The 21,324-nt window shown below is 36.5% G+C and overlaps 1 protein-coding gene and 1 long non-coding RNA gene across 7 annotated transcripts; both read right to left on the bottom strand.

The window, feature by feature from the left end:
• Positions 1-4,434: 4,434 nt before the first annotated feature.
• Positions 4,435-20,199, bottom strand: LOC141377768 (uncharacterized). Its single transcript, XR_012390634.1, has 2 exons — positions 20,038-20,199; positions 4,435-5,477 (listed from the first exon to the last, which is right to left on the bottom strand). It is a non-coding gene; the product is annotated as an uncharacterized lncRNA (long non-coding RNA).
• On the bottom strand, positions 9,460-19,006 carry LOC141377765 (sterile alpha motif domain-containing protein 3-like). 6 transcript variants are annotated; one of them, XM_073923392.1, is made up of 7 exons: positions 18,481-19,006; positions 18,115-18,166; positions 16,381-16,420; positions 12,719-13,775; positions 12,416-12,574; positions 12,176-12,268; positions 9,460-10,425 (listed from the first exon to the last, which is right to left on the bottom strand). In XM_073923392.1, the coding sequence occupies exons 4-7, from the start codon at positions 13,703-13,705 to the stop codon at positions 10,099-10,101; spliced, it is 1,566 nt and encodes a 521-aa protein (XP_073779493.1). In that variant the 5' UTR covers positions 13,706-13,775; positions 16,381-16,420; positions 18,115-18,166; positions 18,481-19,006; the 3' UTR covers positions 9,460-10,098. The 6 variants fall into 6 exon arrangements, with proteins under 6 accessions (XP_073779493.1, XP_073779495.1, XP_073779492.1 ...); XM_073923394.1 differs by having other exon boundaries at positions 12,719-13,452; XM_073923391.1 differs by having other exon boundaries at positions 18,904-19,006.
• Positions 20,200-21,324: the final 1,125 nt, after the last annotated feature.

The raw sequence follows: 21,324 nt of genomic DNA, 5'->3' as shown, positions 1-21,324 counted from the left end.
GCTAGCTAGACAATATTTTAAATGTCATCCTCTAGTATTAATTATCATAAAAATTCACATTTTCAAAAGAACTCCTCGTATTATAGTAAAACAGATAGTGAAGGGTTAACTAGTGAGTCTTTTCGTCATTTTATTTGATTTCTTTTTTATTACTACAGGTTTGGAACAACATGAGGATCAGATTATTTATTATTATTATTAATTTATTTTTTTGCTTTGGATGATGTTTTTATATTTTTATTGTTTTTATTCAATGATATGTGCATGATTGTGATAAATGTAGGCAGTTCCTTTGAAAATATGCTATGTACCAGGGATGTCAAACTCCTGGAGGGCCGCAGCCCAGCAGAATTTAGTTCCAGCCCTGCTTCAACACACTACTTTTAGATTTAGTTTGATCAGGTGTGTTTAATTAGTATAACTGCAGTGTTACCCTGTAGATTGTGCAGTAAATAACTGTAAAATAGCCAGTGTTTTGCTGTAATAAAAGGAAACAGTATTTTACTGTAAAAGGAGTAGACTTTGTATGAAATAGTGTAGTGCAAAGAATAAATTACAGTAATTTATTTTATGTACTCATTACAGCTTTGACAATAAATAGCAAATTACTGTTCAACCATTACTGTCCCATCCACTCTGATGCTTTATGTTGCTAATTATAGAGACGTGCATTTTGAAGGCTGAAAACAATGATTTGGGCATCACCACACACTCCCACAGGCTGTCTGTCTTAAAAAGTTTTCAGAAAATGCTGGCCCTTTAAGGGAGTCAGGTGTTTGATTTGTTTACTGCTGAGTGTGCTTCATTCTCTGTCCATCAATTCAGATGTAGAGTCTGATATGTTTTAGGCTTTAAATAAGAATCTACAATGAGTAAGTAAAATGTGTTCAAATGTTTTTGAGGGTTTCTAAAATAAGGCTGTGTTTTAAGTTATATTGTTGTTATCTTGAACTGTGTACTTGAAAGCTACATTGTTAGCTAGTTAGCCCCTCCTCATATAACTTCTTACATTTATTGTATATTGCATACTGCCATAATGTACAGATGTTAACAGTTTTATGTATCTTTCTGGCAACTAAGCCAAAATTAAATTACATCGCCTCAGTAAGGTAACATGTGCACAGAAATCATCACAGGGAATCACAAAAACATATGATACACTTAACCATCCACACACAAAAGCTCCACTGTCAGCTCCCAGGTTGTGAGTTTGTTGCTAAGTATTTTTCAGAGCTGTGTTTCCACCTATGAATTTATATTAGAAACAATAGAAAAGTTTGTTGTCATGAGATTTTTTAAGTATAAAATATTGGATTCTTTGGTTTTTCGGTGTTGCCGACTTTATTTTTGTTTATATAATTATTTGTAACTTTTTATTGAGAATTGAGTTTTTAATTATTTTAAACTTTAACATTTAAAATAATTAGTTTTTTTTTTTTTTTTTTTTTGCATGGTCAGCATTGGGGAGAGAGTAACACATTTCACCGCAGCACTTTGTGTGTGTGTTTGTGTATAATACCTATACCTGCTGCAGTCAACCTAAAACCTACAGTAGGTTGACATAAAACGAAAATAACACCCATTCTTGTCTTAGGACATTTTATTTGGCAAATTTTAAAATAACAGTAAGTATATGTGACATGTTAAATATATAGTATAATTTGCTGGTTTTAAACATACAGAATAATAATAAATATAGTTATGAAACAACTATAACACCAAATGTTGACTAATGAAAGTACATTTATAACAACTATTTATTTGTTAGACTTCTGTATTGTCAAACCATGTTGCATACAAATGCATTCAACAGACCTATATAACAGTGCATTGCTGTAGAGGACAAATAAAACACGAGACAGGTGTTTAGAAAGAGTATAGTTTATTTAGTTTGACATGCAAACTTATCTAAACAAGACACACTTTCAGAAAACAGCCCGGAAACATTATAATGCGCGCGCTCGTGAATATAACCCGCGGTTGTCTTCAACTGTTGTCTTCAATAGTCCTTTGCTCAACAACTGAGCTGAAAAACAAAGCAAAACATTACAACAGTCAGACATGGAGCAAAGAGCATAGAATTACCAAGAGGCGACACTCTACAATTTGGGAAACAATAACGCGCTTTTTGAATAAAATAAATAAATAAAAAGCAGCTGCTTTCCATCGCGACAGCAATGACGAGCGATCGCTATCACTTGAAACTGGCGGAATCCGGGTCTGTTGCTCTTGGTCATTCTAAGCTCTTAGCTAAAGGTTTAATCATAACAGTTACCATGGTTTCTATTTCAAACTATAGTAAACTAAAGTTTGAAACTATAGTTTAAAATAGAAGATGAGTGGGCCTCGCTACTCCCACCCACCATAACCCTCGCAGCGAGGCCCCACTACCGGCCGCCCGTGTTTCCCCGAGGGTCCTCGGGGGTTGTGTTCTCCCTGCCTAGGGCTCAAAGGCCGCCTCGCTGACAGAGCACACGAGCTTTATAGGAATGCATATGCAAATTTTTACAAGGCACGTCACTGTTGTCTCGCTGTCATGGCGAGCGCTGAGGAGGGCTCACCTGATTGGACCAGGGAATCTGCGTCAGGGCGGGTTGCCGTCTGCTGTGGACAAAAAATATATTAAATATATTTAATATATATTTTTACATTTTTGGTGCTGTGTAATATTCTGAGATACTTTATACGGTTCCTTTTACAGCATCCATGGTGTAAATTAAGCGTTTCCGGCGAATTGAATGCCAATGCAAAATCCGGTGCGTTTAAGGTCTGTTTTCTTTCAAAATCAGCGATCTCCACAAGCTGAGTGATATCCGATTTAAAGTGGGTCTCAGATTGTACAAGAAGCACTGCATTAAATTACATTTCCCCCGCCATATCCTTATAATATGAGCAATATATTTTACCCCAGTATATTCAATGGAGCTTCTGCGTTAGCCTGCCGATTCTGACGGGCGCGTGCGAGTAAACAGCTTTTTGTCTCGTTTTACGCTTGAGCAACTAAATAAATGCAAAAGTTTATTTAACTGAATGTATGTTAATGACATTACAACATCGATGCTGTATAAGGAACCGTATAAAATGGAAAAAAAGTTCACAATAACAGGTCACCGGAAGTGTATCAGCATGGAAACAGCACTAGCTCGGCATATACCCTATTTAAATAGGAACTTATATACATCTAATATATCTAGAAAACTACAGGAGTATTACATACTAAGCAACAGAATCCTGTGGTGCCACAGAAATGTTTAAGTGATACCACACACTACCACAAGAATACCGCAGGAGTATTACATACTGTACAACACAGAATCCTGTGGTAAAACATCCCAAAAAAACAACAAAGTACTACACAATCATCACATGGTTTTTGTTTTGTACATTTGAAGGTTTACCACATGAAATACCACATGCTACCACAAAAATATTACAGGAATATAACAGTAATACCACACGCTCTACCACAAGAATATCCCATATTACATATTGTATAACAGAATCCTGTGGTAAATACTACCACAATATGAAAGTGATACACTACCACAAGAATACTACAGGAGTATCACATACTGTACAGCACAGAATCATGTGGTAAAACGTCCCAAAAAACAACAAAGTACTACACAGTTACCACATAACATTTGATGGTTTACCACATAGAATACCGCAGGTAATGTTTGTAATGGAGGGTGTCGGTCATCTTGTTGTTTCAATTGCAAATTTATTCCAGTACACAAACATTTGCACACTAAAAAGTTTTTACAATAAATATGAATACATGTGATGTTACTTTGTAAGAATAGGTATTTCTTAATTAAACGACTTAAATGCAGAACATACTGATTTTACCTTGCACTGAGAAAAAAAAAATGTTTTAGAAAAAAACAGAACAAAAAAGCTAATTCTTGTGATATTGTACTGCAGAAATTGCTGTAGCAGTCCTGTGATATTTAGCTGTGTTGGTATTACCACACAAAAACAACAGAGAAACCACATACTTCATCCAATGGTAAATTCCTGTGAAATTTCACTGCAGAAAGTGCTGTAGTAATCCTGTCATATTTAGCTTTGCTCATTTTTTTGTGTGGTAAATTTATGTTGTACTGCTGAAATACCACAGGATTACCACAGGACATTTTTGTAAATCCGGTCGCACACCAGAAGCGAACTTAAGTCCAACTTTTGTGCTACAGAAAAGCCCAACAGTTTGTAACGACATAAGGGCATGTGCTAGCTAGACAATATTTTAAATGTCATCCTCTAGTATTAATTATCATAAAAATTCACATTTTCAAAAGAACTCCTCGTATTATAGTAAAACAGATAGTGAAGGGTTAACTAGTGAGTCTTTTCGTCATTTTATTTGATTTCTTTTTTATTACTACAGGTTTGGAACAACATGAGGATCAGATTATTTATTATTATTATTAATTTATTTTTTTGCTTTGGATGAAGTTTTTATATTTTTATTGTTTTTATTCAATGATATGTGCATGATTGTGATAAATGTAGGCAGTTCCTTTGAAAATATGCTATGTACCAGGGATGTCAAACTCCTGGAGGGCCGCAGCCCAGCAGAATTTAGTTCCAGCCCTGCTTCAACACACTACCTTTAGATTTAGTTTGATCAGGTGTGTTTAATTAGTATAACTGCAGTGTTACCCTGTAGATTGTGCAGTAAATAACTGTAAAATAGCCAGTGTTTTGCTGTAATAAAAGGAAACAGTATTTTACTGTAAAAGGAGTAGACTTTGTATGAAATAGTGTAGTGCAAAGAATAAATTACAGTAATTTATTTTATGTACTCATTACAGCTTTGACAATAAATAGCAAATTACTGTTCAACCATTACTGTCCCATCCACTCTGATGCTTTATGTTGCTAATTATAGAGACGTGCATTTTGAAGGCTGAAAACAATGATTTGGGCATCACCACACACTCCCACAGGCTGTCTGTCTTAAAAAGTTTTCAGAAAATGCTGGCCCTTTAAGGGAGTCAGGTGTTTGATTTGTTTACTGCTGAGTGTGCTTCATTCTCTGTCCATCAATTCAGATGTAGAGTCTGATATGTTTTAGGCTTTAAATAAGAATCTACAATGAGTAAGTAAAATGTGTTCAAATGTTTTTGAGGGTTTCTAAAATAAGGCTGTGTTTTAAGTTATATTGTTGTTATCTTGAACTGTGTACTTGAAAGCTACATTGTTAGCTAGTTAGCCCCTCCTCATATAACTTCTTACATTTATTGTATATTGCATACTGCCATAATGTACAGATGTTAACAGTTTTATGTATCTTTCTGGCAACTAAGCCAAAATTAAATTCCATCGCCTCAGTAAGGTAACATGTGCACAGAAATCATCACAGGGAATCACAAAAACATATGATACACTTAACCATCCACACACAAAAGCTCCACTGTCAGCTCCCAGGTTGTGAGTTTGTTGCTAAGTATTTTTCAGAGCTGTGTTTCCACCTATGAATTTATATTAGAAACAATAGAAAAGTTTGTTGTCATGAGATTTTTTAAGTATAAAATATTGGATTCTTTGGTTTTTCGGTGTTGCCGACTTTATTTTTGTTTATATAATTATTTGTAACTTTTTATTGAGAATTGAGTTTTTAATTATTTTAAACTTTAACATTTAAAATAATTAGTTTTTTTTTTTTTTTTTTTGCATGGTCAGCATTGAGGAGAGAGTAACACATTTCACCGCAGCACTTTGTGTGTGTGTTTGTGTATAATACCTATACCTGCTGCAGTCAACCTAAAACCTACAGTAGGTTGACATAAAACGAAAATAACACCCATTCTTGTCTTAGGACATTTTATTTGGCAAATTTTAAAATAACAGTAAGTATATGTGACATGTTAAATATATAGTATAATTTGCTGGTTTTAAACATACAGAATAATAATAAATATAGTTATGAAACAACCATAACACCAAATGTTGACTAATGAAAGTACATTTATAACAACTATTTATTTGTTAGACTTCTGTATTGTCAAACCATGTTGCATACAAATGCATTCAACAGACCTATATAACAGTGCATTGCTGTAGAGGACAAATAAAACACGAGACAGGTGTTTAGAAAGAGTATAGTTTATTTAGTTTGACATGCAAACTTATCTAAACAAGACACACTTTCAGAAAACAGCCCGGAAACATTATAATGCGCGCGCTCGTGAATATAACCCGCGGTTGTCTTCAACTGTTGTCTTCAATAGTCCTTCTTTGCTCAACAACTGAGCTGAAAAACAAAGCAAAACATTACAACAGTCAGACATGGAGCAAAGAGCATAGAATTACCAAGAGGCGACACTCTACAATTTGGGAAACAATAACGCGCTTTTTGAATAAAATAAATAAATAAAAAGCAGCTGCTTTCCATCGCGACAGCAATGACGAGCGATCGCTATCACTTGAAACTGGCGGAATCCGGGTCTGTTGCTCTTGGTCATTCTAAGCTCTTTGCTAAAGGTTTAATCATAACAGTTACCATGGTTTCTATTTCAAACTATAGTAAACTAAAGTTTGAAACTATAGTTTAAAATAGAAGATGAGTGGGCCTCGCTACTCCCACCCACCATAACCCTCGCAGCGAGGCCCCACTACCGGCCGCCCGTGTTTCCCCGAGGGTCCTCGGGGGTTGTGTTCTCCCTGCCTAGGGCTCAAAGGCCGCCTCGCTGACAGAGCACACGAGCTTTATAGGAATGCATATGCAAATTTTTACAAGGCACGTCACTGTTGTCTCGCTGTCATGGCGAGCGCTGAGGAGGGCTCACCTGATTGGACCAGGGAATCTGCGTCAGGGCGGGTTGCCGTCTGCTGTGGACAAAAAATATATTAAATATATTTAATATATATTTTTACATTTTTGGTGCTGTGTAATATTCTGAGATACTTTATACGGTTCCTTTTACAGCATCCATGGTGTAAATTAAGCGTTTCCGGCGAATTGAATGCCAATGCAAAATCCGGTGCGTTTAAGGTCTGTTTTCTTTCAAAATCAGCGATCTCCACAAGCTGAGTGATATCCGATTTAAAGTGGGTCTCAGATTGTACAAGAAGCACTGCATTAAATTACATTTCCCCCGCCATATCCTTATAATATGAGCAATATATTTTACCCCAGTATATTCAATGGAGCTTCTGCGTTAGCCTGCCGATTCTGACGGGCGCGTGCGAGTAAACAGCTTTTTGTCTCGTTTTACGCTTGAGCAACTAAATAAATGCAAAAGTTTATTTAACTGAATGTATGTTAATGACATTACAACATCGATGCTGTATAAGGAACCGTATAAAATGGAAAAAAAGTTCACAATAACAGGTCACCGGAAGTGTATCAGCATGGAAACAGCACTAGCTCGGCATATACCCTATTTAAATAGGAACTTATATACATCTAATATATCTAGAAAACTACAGGAGTATTACATACTAAGCAACAGAATCCTGTGGTGCCACAGAAATGTTTAAGTGATACCACACACTACCACAAGAATACCGCAGGAGTATTACATACTGTACAACACAGAATCCTGTGGTAAAACATCCCAAAAAAACAACAAAGTACTACACAATCATCACATGGTTTTTGTTTTGTACATTTGAAGGTTTACCACATGAAATACCACATGCTACCACAAAAATATTACAGGAATATAACAGTAATACCACACGCTCTACCACAAGAATATCCCAGGAATATTACATATTGTATAACAGAATCCTGTGGTAAATACTACCACAATATGAAAGTGATACACTACCACAAGAATACTACAGGAGTATCACATACTGTACAGCACAGAATCATGTGGTAAAACGTCCCAAAAAACAACAAAGTACTACACAGTTACCACATAACATTTGATGGTTTACCACATAGAATACCGCAGGTAATGTTTGTAATGGAGGGTGTCGGTCATCTTGTTGTTTCAATTGCAAATTTATTCCAGTACACAAACATTTGCACACTAAAAAGTTTTTACAATAAATATGAATACATGTGATGTTACTTTGTAAGAATAGGTATTTCTTAATTAAACGACTTAAATGCAGAACATACTGATTTTACCTTGCACTGAGAAAAAAAAAATGTTTTAGAAAAAACAGAACAAAAAAGCTAATTCTTGTGATATTGTACTGCAGAAATTGCTGTAGCAGTCCTGTGATATTTAGCTGTGTTGGTATTACCACACAAAAACAACAGAGAAACCACATACTTCATCCAATGGTAAATTCCTGTGAAATTTCACTGCAGAAAGTGCTGTAGTAATCCTGTCATATTTAGCTTTGCTCATTTTTTTGTGTGGTAAATTTATGTTGTACTGCTGAAATACCACAGGATTACCACAGGACATTTTTGTAAATCCGGTCGCACACCAGAAGCGAACTTAAGTCCAACTTTTGTGCTACAGAAAAGCCCAACAGTTTGTAACGACATAAGTGCATGTGCTAGCTAGACAATATTTTAAATGTCATCCTCTAGTATTAATTATCATAAAAATTCACATTTTCAAAAGAACTCCTCGTATTATAGTAAAACAGATAGTGAAGGGTTAACTAGTGAGTCTTTTCGTCATTTTATTTGATTTCTTTTTTATTACTACAGGTTTGGAACAACATGAGGATCAGATTATTTATTATTATTATTAATTTATTTTTTTGCTTTGGATGAAGTTTTTATATTTTTATTGTTTTTATTCAATGATATGTGCATGATTGTGATAAATGTAGGCAGTTCCTTTGAAAATATGCTATGTACCAGGGATGTCAAACTCCTGGAGGGCCGCAGCCCAGCAGAATTTAGTTCCAGCCCTGCTTCAACACACTACCTTTAGATTTAGTTTGATCAGGTGTGTTTAATTAGTATAACTGCAGTGTTACCCTGTAGATTGTGCAGTAAATAACTGTAAAATAGCCAGTGTTTTGCTGTAATAAAAGGAAACAGTATTTTACTGTAAAAGGAGTACACTGTAAAATGTAATTAGTTGACCTTACTTAAAAGTATGCAAACTCGTTGCCTCAAAAAAATTAAGCAAAGTAAACTTAAGATTGGTGAGTTAGAAAAGCTTGTTTTTTTTAAGTGTGCAGTACTAAATGAAGTAGTACCACTAACACGTTTTTTTAAGTTCATGTAACTTAATAGCCATGATTAGTGTTAACTTAATTTTTTCATTTTGTGTGGATTGCTTGATATAAATTTAACCCCACTTAGAATTACTAAATACCTACAACTTAACACTTTCAGTTCTGCTCACTAATTTTTCAAGTTCACTTAAATTAAAGAAACCAATTTCCTTTAATGGGTCCTTGTTGTAGCTGCCCAGGTTTGGGTCCAACATGTGGCCTTTTCTCTTCCCCATTTCTTATAAATTTTTGCTGTTACTATGTATTAAAGGCAAACACAACACAAACATATAATATAAAAGAACACTCACTGGGTTGATTCAGCTCCATTACAAAATTTATTCAATGCACATTCAAGTACAAAACAGCAGCTAAACAACAAAGTTGTGGTTTGTTCAACTGTATAAAATGAAAAGGAAAAATATAAAATAATTAAATAAAAACATTTCTGTGAGATAATTCTATGCATGTAACAGTCTCCCAATATTAAACAGGTAACTACTGGATGACTTCAGTGCATGCAAAATCAGTGCATTTCTGATCAAAACCGAAAGTACAACAAATGCTTTTGTTTCCCAAAGTGAGCAGTCAAAGGATTAAACCAACACAAATAAAAACATCACTCCTTGGAGTTTGTGTTTGTACTACATTACAACTATGAAAAGTTTTCCCAAAACACAAATGTAAACAGGATAACCTTGCTAGGTTATTTTCTGACATTATCATCTAATAACAACTAACAACTCATTGCAACACAACGTGGCATTATTTCCACCATTAGCATACCTTCATAACATGGTAGACTTTAATGGAATATTCTTTTTTTTTCCTTTGAGAACGTAAATAAGTGAGAACAGTTGCATGAAAGCATCAAACTTTCTCTGATAAGAGGAGAACATTAATGGCTGCAAAGCTTACAAAGTGCTATCTGACAGCCGACGGCTCTTTACTGTTCTAACCCAGAAGACTGTTCTTCAGAGTTAACAGTTTTGGTGGGAGGTTTTTCTTTCCCAGTCCAAGCATCACAGTCTGAATGAAGTTGAGAGTATTTGCCATGCATTTTGGGTAATCCAAATGCAATGCATATGTAAGACCAAACAAAAGACAAACTGCCTGAGGCAAGTTTTTAATATGATCCATGACAATAACTCCCTCCAGAATGATGGCAGTGGAGATGGGCTGGAGGTCCACTGAGCTTTGACCCTCGTGAGGATTATCTTCACTGACAACTGTCAGCACACCAACAGTGATGGATTCTAGGACCTTGTCTCTCTCTGTATCCTACAAAGACACACATTCTTCAGCATTGCAATTTATGCTGTTCTAAAACATTCTTTTTTTAGTGTTGTATTGTTATCAGAGAACATGGTTTTAAATGTTTTCACACTGGATTGTTACAATAAAGCAAACAAAATATATTTGTAATGGTTAAACTAAAGCTATGGAGATACAAAAAGGTCTATACATTCCCAAAGAGTGACACTGACTTTTCAACCTACAAAATACATCAATCACTGTACAAAATGTATATTGTATATTGAGCAGATAGAATTACACCTGTCAACGCAGGTATAGTTTTATGTTCATGCAGAGTGAAGGATTACAAATTTAAGAATATGTTTAAGATCTATGGAAGACATTTTCTGCCAAATTTAAATAAATTAAAGGACTAAAATGAAAATTTAAACCAGATTAACCATTTCATTACAAAAAACTGTATGCAAAATGTGTGACAAAATTGAGAATGAAATGAAATTATTTCATTCTCATGGTGACAGTGCATCATCCCAGTCAAATTGAAAAATAAAATGCAATTGGTGATTTCACATTTCATTTTTACTGCAGTCTCGAGGCAAGACAGCAAAATTAAAATGAAAAGCCAAACGTGAAAAAGAAATTACAAATAGTTTTACAAAGCTCTTTATTAACGCTCACGCAATAATAGTGACAACTCAAATTCAAATTGTAAATTTTAGTTTTCATTTTAATTCCTCTTTTATTTTGGTAAAGTATGTGTGTGTGTGTGTGTGTGTGTGTGTGTGTGTGTGTGTGTGTGTGTGTGTGTGTGTGTGTGTGTGTGTGTGTGTCTGAGTCTGTGTTTGAATCTGTGTGTGTGTCTGAGTCTGTGTTTGAGTGTGTGTGAGTGTGTCTGTGTTTGAATCTGTGTGTGCAAGTCTTTTTGAATGTGTGAGTGTGTGATTGCCTGTGTTGGAGTGTGTCAGTAAGTTTATGTGTGTCCACCTCCTGGTCCAGGTTGGTGCGAGTGTGTCCACCTCCAAGTTTGTGTGTGTGTGTGTGTGTGTGTATGAGTCTTTTTGAATGCGTGAGTGTGTGTGAGCCTGTGTTTGAGTGTGTGTGTGTGTGTGTGTCTGAGTCTGTGTGTGTTCAACTCCAGGTCGCTATGTTTGTCCATCTCCAGGTCCAGTGTCAGTTTGTGTGTGTGTGTGTGTGTGTGTGTGTGTGTGTGTGTGTGTGTGTGTGTGGTGTGAGTGTGCCCACCTCAATCTCCAGGTTTGTGTGTGTGTCTGAGTCTGTGTTTGAATCTGTGTGTGAGTCTTTTTGAATGTGTGACTGTGACTGTGTGTGTGTGTGTGTGTGTGTGTGTGAGAGTCTTTTTGAATGTGCGAGTGTGTGTGAGCCTGTGTTTGAGTGTGTGTGTGTGTGTGTGTGTTTGAATCTGTGTGTGTGAGTCTTTTTGAATGTGTGAGTGTGTGTGAGCCTGTGTTTGAGTGTGTCAGTAAGTTTGTGTGTGTGTGGGTGTGTCCACCTCCAGGTTGGTGGGTGTGTGTGTAAAATTTGTAGCAATAGCAATGTCTTTAAGTTATCTGACACTAAGTGTTGGCCATGGAAATGTATACTTGTCAATAATATTATATGATATATTTAACCCTTTTCTTGTGCCTTGATCAGACTTAACTGCAGCAGCTCGTGTTCTCAATAAAGAATCCTGCTGAAGAAAGAACCAAGTCTCCTGGTCTTCAATTCTAAGTGTCCTACAAGACCAAACTTTTTCTTATGTGCAAGTACTTACAGAGCAGGTCTTGTAGAATTCACTGGAGTCATCACCGAGTAAAATGGGAATGCCTTTGAGGACAACAGAGCGAAGTACTGTGACGTCTGGTGTCTAATGATACACAGAGAGAGAAAAGACCAGTTAACAATTTGCAAGGCACAAGCAGACAGGAAATAAAATAGGTTGGTCTGGATGGTCTCATTTAGAACTTGATTGATGAACTATCACACAGATCAAAAGCAAAATGAACCTACTTACCATCCAGCTCATGTGCTGCATCAGCTCCCTGAGTTTCTGGCCAACAGTTCCCTTTTTTGTTTTGAAAAGTTCAATGAAACGTGGGGCATACTGGTCCAGAGCCTCAAAGAAGTCTCCCTCAAGATTCTTACTGGCGATTCTATTAAACTCAGCAAACACCTGAAAAAGTAGAGAGGAGTGGGTAGGGATGGAGAGGTGGCAGAGGGATTAACATTTCAACAAGTATTTGGATTTCTAGTCACACACCTTGAATTTATTTTTAATTTTTCATTATTTTATTGGTTGAGAACAAAAATTGCTTACCTGTCTCTCTATGAAGAGTGCTGGCCATCGTTCAACCATGTTCTGTACAGCAGGCACCTTTTTTACAATTTCTTGTCTGCGTAGTGGGAATGATTGGTCCATCATTTGTGAAATGAGAGTGCCATTTGGTTGTTTTTTCTTTATTTCTTCCACTAAAACCATTCTGGCATTTTCTAGACTTGTTTCATCATGTCCTTCAGGTAAGTTAGGCAGGTAGTTTGCTTCACCTCTTCTTGGCCGCTTGATATTCTTGCTTGAGGAATCTCCTTCTGGGTTGCCTTTACTTCTTTTGCCTCCATTGATTGCTACATCCTCACATCCAGCTTTTCGAAGCTTTGTGCGATAATTGGCCATCTTAAATTTAAGGCTATTTTTCCAGCCATACCATCTGTGTGGTCCAGGCTCAGTGAGGCAGGGGTGTTTGCTAATCAGTGCTTTTGCAACACTGCTGAAGTTATCATCGTCAGGGTAAGCCTTGAAACTGTACATCGTCTCAGCAAGCTTTTCTAGTATGTCATGCTTCATATCTCGTGGTAGAGTCATATGTGTTTCATCTTTCATATAGGCAAGATCTGCCTGTCTGAGCCTATACTCAACATCTACTGAGAAATTGGGTATGTCAAAGAACTCTGGCCACTGTTGTCTTAGCGATGGTGATGCTCCTACAGGCGACAGGATCTCAGTGTCTGCTGTGCTGCCCTCAGTGTCTGATGTTGTGGTGGGTGATGACAATGCTGTTAAATGGAGAGCCACAAGAGGGATGATTTTGACTGTAGCTCTTTCAGGTAAATCAGTTATTTCAGTCAAATTGCAGAGGGCATTATTGAAGTCTTGATCTTCATACTGCAGTTTAAAGTCATACTGCAGTGACAGTTTATCCACCAGTTGCACTTTGAATTCTTCAATGGACTGTGGTCTCTTATTTAAAGTCAACTTCCTTATATCATCTTCAGCGATGATGACTCTCAGTAACAACCTCTGGTCCATTTTGATAACTGTTTGACTCTCTCAGCATAATATGTGCCGTTTCAGTGTGACAAGCTGCTTGTCTACAACTCTGTAAAGTGAAATCGGGAAAACATCATTTAATTCAGACAACTGAGTGACAGAGAACGTGGGCAAATGGCTACTACAGAGCTCGTACGCTCTAAGATGCTCATTGTACCATGATTTCATAAGTCTGCAGACAAATATTATGTCTGTATTGATCACCACAATCTTTGCTATTTGTCTGAAATCTGGCAGCCCTGAGCACGATCCAACGGAAATTACCATATTAGCACTGTACTTAATGCCATCTATGCAAACAGAAGCTGCTACAAGGACTGTGTTCTGGTTATTCCTGAGATGGAGACGGTTCTTCACATTTTCAGGAAATGAAGCAACCATTACAGACTTCACTTTGTTAATTTCAACAGATGGCTTGAAAAAGGAGGTAGCAGCTAAATGGAAGGCTATCATATGCTGGTGTCTGAGAGCTAAAGTAAGGGGTATGTTTTTGAAGTTGTGAATGTGACGCACAACTTTCTTGAAGAACTTGTGTTTGCCTTCAAAACGCATTGTCCACACATCACACAATGGACCAAAAGTTTGAATTAGTTGAGGATAGTGCTCAATGTAGTGGTGCTTCGGTCGTAGCTTCTCATTCGGGAAAACTTTCTGAAATATATCTCTATGTTCTGCAATCTTGCAGTCAAGAAAGCACACTGACTCCTCTGAGAAGCTTGCAGACACTGACAATTCCACTACATCTTTTAAGTTCATTAAAACCTCCCAGGTTTCATCCCCCTCGGGAATGTGATGACCTATCAGTAGTGGCAGAAGGCGAAGGAGTGTCCAATTTTCATGACCATTTCCTCCAATTGTTGCTTTGGAAGCAAAGTTCTTTGCGATGATCTGGGGTTGGTTTGTTCTGTCTGAAAATGTATATGGAAACTGTTTAATAGCCACATTCAGGATTTCAAGTGAGAAGTATCCCTTTGATATTAGTGCCTTTAAGCACAAAGCCAGTTCAGCCGGAACAACACCCTCCAGAAGATCATGCAAAAGGTCTGGAGGATACCCATTGACAACATGAAAATGTTCCAAGCTTTTACTAAGTGGGCAGCTTCTTTTCACGCCATATTGTTGAGCCATGGTAGGATCCTGCAATACATCTTGCACCTGTCTATCATGATTTTCTTTTGTTCTTGATGGAAATGAGCCTGTCCTCACTTCCTTGTGTTGTATTTCCTCCCGTTTGGCCATACAGAATCGGCACATCTGACTTACTGTGAAGCTCTCAAAGAACCCTCCCAAAGAATGGGCAGCTAAATTATCTGCTGCAACAAATAATACTGTGCCTTTTATGCTGGCTCCTAACTGTTCAACATATACACCCTGTTGCTCAAGAAAAACAAGGTCCTGAATGAGTGGACGGAGAATTTCCCCATAACCATGGTCTTTGAGACTGCTGACCTTGCAAAGTAGAGCAAGCTGAATGGAATGAAGAGAGGAGCGATATTTAGGGTGTAGATTTCCAAGTACCCAGTAAATGGCACATAGCTTGTGTTTCTTTCTGGAGGTTCCTAAGGGGTTAGCCACCTCAAAATCATCTATGTACAAGCAAAGAGCAATCCTGAATTCTTCCTCTGTCAAGAGAGAATTGTCTTTAAACCGGGAACCATCCCTGTGAGATCGGTATCCTTGTGACAAATTTGGCTCAGGTGACATGGCCTTATCTAAAATGTCTCCATTGTTTAGCAATGTCTGCAGCATTTTTAGTACGGGGATATACACAAATGTCTGCTTGTCATCTTTTAGGACAAACTCAACAGGCGTTACCACTGAGAATTCTTTTGAAATGTATGATGTTCGCTTGCTAGTGGTTGACAATGACCCCCCAGTAGAGGTGAATTTTAGGAATACATTATTCTCAGTAAATACTTTAACTATCTCACTCACTAAAGAGTCCTCAACATCTCCACAATGTTGATTTAGTATTTTTTTAACAGATGTATGTAACAATGGCTGTGAAAGCACATAAATTTGATTGATCTGCTCTATAACTTCTTGCAGGGCATTTTCAGAGATGTTAAGAATTGATTTCATTTTCAGAAATAGAGCAGCTACATTATGTTCCAACTGACTCTCCAAGTTCTCCACATCTTCACTGAGCTCAGTAACCTCAAACTCAACCTCATCAGTTTCAGGGGCACTATCCTCGGGTTGAATATTTGTATGAGGTGGAGGTTCCTCAAGTTCATTATGTGACACAATTTCAGGTTTGAATGCCATGTTATTGTGGTCTTGATGTTCTTTGCTTTTATGTGCATTAAAGGTTGAATAAACATTGCTCTGAAAGTTACAGCCTTGATATGGACAAGAAACCTTTTGCTTCAGCTTCAAATGTCTTCGTAAATGGGTAAAAAAGTCAGCATCAGTGCAAGGCTCCACAAAGTCACACAGCTGACAATGGAAAGCAGTTTCACCCACGTTCCCTAAGTCCTTTTGAGTGTGCCATGTTGATAAGTGGACTTTGAGTGCATTGAAAGATTTAAATGTGCACAGGCATTCCTTATGAAGGCATGGTAGTGGTGATATTCGAGTGTGGCACCCGTGTTTTAAGCGGTAATGTTTAAGTAAGTAGCCCCTCTTTTCAGCACAAAATGTGCAGTACTTACATGTCCACTGCATAGGAAACGGTTTGTCGTTTTGAAAAATCTGAAAAGAAAGAAAAGATAATTTTAGCATCAAGCCTAGCAACATAAAAAGACAAAAACACTAAAATGCAGTATCAGATTTGGAATACCAGAGCTATGGGTAAAACTAAATCCTTGCAAAAATCTAATTATCAAGCTTTTAATCAATGAACTTCTTTAAAACTATAGTTAAAAACTATTTGCTAATTTCAAGTTGTTAAATTAAAAATAACATTTTATTGTTACTAATTTTATTAAATAAATGTTTTCTTGATTGAAACAAAGCATTATTACTTAATAATTAATTTATTTTGTTGCAAATAAATTGTGTTGAAAATCATGTATCAAATTTGATACCTGTTGTATAAAATTATTTTCCGAACAATGATGTCACATTTTTGTAATGTAATCAATATAACGCCTACTACAATGCAAAAACACTGTTTTTGGATGATTAAATTAATATAAATAGAAACTGAAATACCATTTTAAAATACATTGTGTGTATTTTTACAATAATTTATAATCGATAAACTATATTGATCAATTTCTGTGTATTTTTAGATGTCAAAAGAATAGAGGAAGATATTACAAAAATTAAAGTGTCTTGAAAATGCCTTCAGCATAATAGTCTATGGCAATTAAAGTGACAGAGAGAAGTTAAGGAAAGAGGAGGATGCCTGACCATGCATGATAATGGTCATTCAGACAGCAGTGATGAGGAAGAATATCAAGAAGAAAATGTAGTTTAGACACGCACAGAAGTAAAGGTCCCAACTACACGAACACAGTCAGAAAGCAGTCAGCAAAGCAGACTCCATCCTTACTTATCTTCCTCTAACTGCACTATGGCACTTTAATTGCCATCTATTATTATGGACTCTGTATATGTAGAGTATTGAAATAGTTTGCCACTGATGAAATGCTACAGGACACTGGAGAACAAATAAGCCTGCACAATATATTCAAAGATGGCAAGTCTATAAACACAGATGCCAAATAAATTCAGAAAGTCCTAGGCATGTACATGAACATGCACCCCATAAAAGGTCCATGTTTATGTACATGTGCTTTTTTAATGTTACAAGGCATGATCCTGATCATTTTCCAACATGGAGAAACCTGACAGAGATAAAAACACTGCACAAGCAATGACTTCTCACTTCTGTGTACCGTGTAAATGTAAAGGGCATCTTTGCTTGAACAAGAACTGAAACTACTAGTGCGCCTACCACAATGTGAAATAATAAAACACTGTAAAATGCTTAATGTAACAAAAAATAAAGAGATAAACTGCCTAAAATGTTCTCTTTTGTCAAAAAGAGAAGGGCAAATTCATTTTTTTGTAATTAAAATTTTCTATGTTTTGAGCAAAAAGTTGCACAAACGCCTGATGTATCAAATGTGATACAAAATAAATATCATGAAAAAAATTTATATTTTTATATTTATATTTTATGTATAATCTGTAGTCCTGGTTATGATGGACTATAAATCGAACCCACAGTATCTATGGAGACAGTCCAGAAATACTAATTAAATCAAATAGTTGAAATTCTAAATATGCACAAAATATTCTGTATGATGAAATATACTATAATGAAATAATTTCAACACACAAGATTTTCTAAGCTTTTGTTGTAATCCAATTGCTCTGATGTAAGCATAACTTTTACTTTAGCATGCAATAATTATACAGTTATTAGTTGAAAATACCTTTTATTGCTGGGATTATGGAATGTGTGGATTGATCACCATCTGCTTGAGCCTGGAAGGGGGCAGTTAAAAAAAAATACAACAATTTAGCACAACCAAGTACATGTGAAACCTGTAACATAGGCCAATAACCCACAATGACAGCTCCCAGTATTAAAATGTACATATTATGTACAAGATGACCTTAAAGAACAATGTAAGCCACTGAGTATGCCAGCAAATATGTTCCCTATCATAGCAGACTATGATAAACTCAGTGTAAAGATCTTTTCAGACAGGTAAACACTCTTGTCTGTAGCGAACCAAGACGGATCTGGGTAGTAATATTAAAATATATTAAAATACTATATTAAAATAAAAGGATACATCCAGACTTGTTCTGATGTTCTGCCTGAGCTTACAAACAACAGTTATAAAACTCAGGAAACTCCCAAACCGCCGGGATCAGTCTCTCATCATCATGCTAGCTGCTAGTCAGTACTCGATGACAAATGTTACTTGCATGGCAGGTGGGCGCGTGCGCGTGACGAGCACGCCCGCGACCGTTAACGTTACTGCTACATTAAAGTTTTTCCTCAATTTTATCGTGACAAAAGTCTTGAAAGTTACCTATTTTCAACACAGAGGAAGTTATGGAAGTTTCATCAAAATAGAGTCACGTTATGTCCATAATATAGTTAGCTAGCGTTAGCCGACATTACTACACACATCATAGCAGGCACAAAACACTGGCGCTAACTTACAGAAACAAAACGATCTGCGCAAGGGTAAATTAAAATATTTACTCACCAAATGAGTGTGCCAAGCACAAGAATCGCTGTTATGCTGACGATAATCACAAGTGCCGTTGAAGCGATGTTTAGGTCCAGCTCAATGATATCCAGCTTCATCTGGTCGGTCAGTTGCGGGCAAGACGTGACATACCGTTTGCAAAATTACGAATCCCGCCACGCCAAGACCCGCCTTACGAAGCAGCTTGATTGGTTGGGGATGATTGATTGATCTGCGCATGCTCACAGTGTCATAAACTTACTTTTTCTAAATGAATCCAGCTCAAGTAAACTGAGCTGGTAAGATTTTTCAACCTCAAAGTACAAGTAACTTACTAAAAGTGAGTGTTAATAGCAGGTTGATAAAAACTGATTAAGGTCAATTTACTATTTTTAATTAAATACCATGTTTGCATTTACAGTGTAGACTTTGTATGAAATTGTGTAGTGCAAAGAATAAATTACAGTAATTTATTTTATGTACTCATTACAGCTTTGACAATAAATAGCAAATTACTGTTCAACCATTACTGTCCCATCCACTCTGATGCTTTATGTTGCTAATTATAGAGACGTGCATTTTGAAGGCTGAAAACAATGATTTGGGCATCACCACACACTCCCACAGGCTGTCTGTCTTAAAAAGTTTTCAGAAAATGCTGGCCCTTTAAGGGAGTCAGGTGTTTGATTTGTTTACTGCTGAGTGTGCTTCATTCTCTGTCCATCAATTCAGATGTAGAGTCTGATATGTTTTAGGCTTTAAATAAGAATCTACAATGAGTAAGTAAAATGTGTTCAAATGTTTTTAAGGGTTTCTAAAATAAGGCTGTGTTTTAAGTTATATTGTTGTTATCTTGAACTGTGTACTTGAAAGCTACATTGTTAGCTAGTTAGCCCCTCCTCATATAACTTCTTACATTTATTGTATATTGCATACTGCCATAATGTACAGATGTTAACAGTTTTATGTATCTTTCTGGCAACTAAGCCAAAATTAAATTCCATCGCCTCAGTAAGGTAACATGTGCACAGAAATCATCACAGGGAATCACAAAAACATATGATACACTTAACCATCCACACACAAAAGCTCCACTGTCAGCTCCCAGGTTGTGAGTTTGTTGCTAAGTATTTTTCAGAGCTGTGTTTCCACCTATGAATTTATATTAGAAACAATAGAAAAGTTTGTTGTCATGAGATTTTTTAAGTAAATAATAATTATAACAATAAAATATTGGATTCTTTGGTTTTTCGGTGTTGCCGACTTTATTTTTGTTTATATAATTATTTGTAACTTTTTATTGAGAATTGAGTTTTTAATTATTTTAAACTTTAACATTTAAAATAATTAGTTTTTTTTTTTTTTTTGCATGGTCAGCATTGAGGAGAGAGTAACACATTTCACCGCAGCACTTTGTGTGTGTGTTTGTGTATAATACCTATACCTGCTGCAGTCAACCTAAAACCTACAGTAGGTTGACATAAAACGAAAATAACACCCATTCTTGTCTTAGGACATTTTATTTGGCAAATTTTAAAATGTAAGTATATGTGACATGTTAAATATATAGTATAATTTGCTGGTTTTAAACATACAGAATAATAATAAATATAGTTATGAAACAACCATAACACCAAATGTTGACTAATGAAAGTACATTTATAACAACTATTTATTTGTTAGACTTCTGTATTGTCAAACCATGTTGCATACAAATGCATTCAACAGACCTATATGACAGTGCATTGCTGTAGAGGACAAATAAAACACGAGACAGGTGTTTAGAAAGAGTATAGTTTATTTAGTTTGACATGCAAACTTATCTAAACAAGACACACTTTCAGAAAACAGCCCGGAAACATTATAATGCGCGCGCTCGTGAATATAACCCGCGGTTGTCTTCAACTGTTGTCTTCAATAGTCCTTCTTTGCTCAACAACTGAGCTGAAAAACAAAGCAAAACATTACAACAGTCAGACATGGAGCAAAGAGCATAGAATTACCAAGAGGCGACACTCTACAATTTGGGAAACAATAACGCGCTTTTTGAATAAAATAAATAAATAAAAAGCAGCTGCTTTCCATCGCGACAGCAATGACGAGCGATCGCTATCACTTGAAACTGGCGGAATCCGGGTCTGTTGCTCTTGGTCATTCTAAGCTCTTTGCTAAAGGTTTAATCATAACAGTTACCATGGTTTCTATTTCAAACTATAGTAAACTAAAGTTTGAAACTATAGTTTAAAATAGAAGATGAGTGGGCCTCGCTACTCCCACCCACCATAACCCTCGCAGCGAGGCCCCACTACCGGCCGCCCGTGTTTCCCCGAGGGTCCTCGGGGGTTGTGTTCTCCCTGCCTAGGGCTCAAAGGCCGCCTCGCTGACAGAGCACACGAGCTTTATAGGAATGCATATGCAAATTTTTACAAGGCACGTCAC

The sequence above is a fragment of the Danio rerio genome, chromosome 15 (genome assembly GCF_049306965.1).
Source record: "Danio rerio strain Tuebingen ecotype United States chromosome 15, GRCz12tu, whole genome shotgun sequence".
NCBI lineage: Eukaryota > Metazoa > Chordata > Actinopteri > Cypriniformes > Danionidae > Danio > Danio rerio.
The sequence above is the reverse complement of the archived record's forward strand: the minus strand, read 5'-3'. Positions and strand labels throughout refer to the sequence as shown.

Bases quoted from the DNA above. Each gene is read 5' to 3' on its own strand.
- LOC141377765 (XM_073923390.1), bottom strand. From the start codon at position 16,393: ATGCAGTGGACATGTAAGTACTGCACATTTTGTGCTGAAAAGAGGGGC.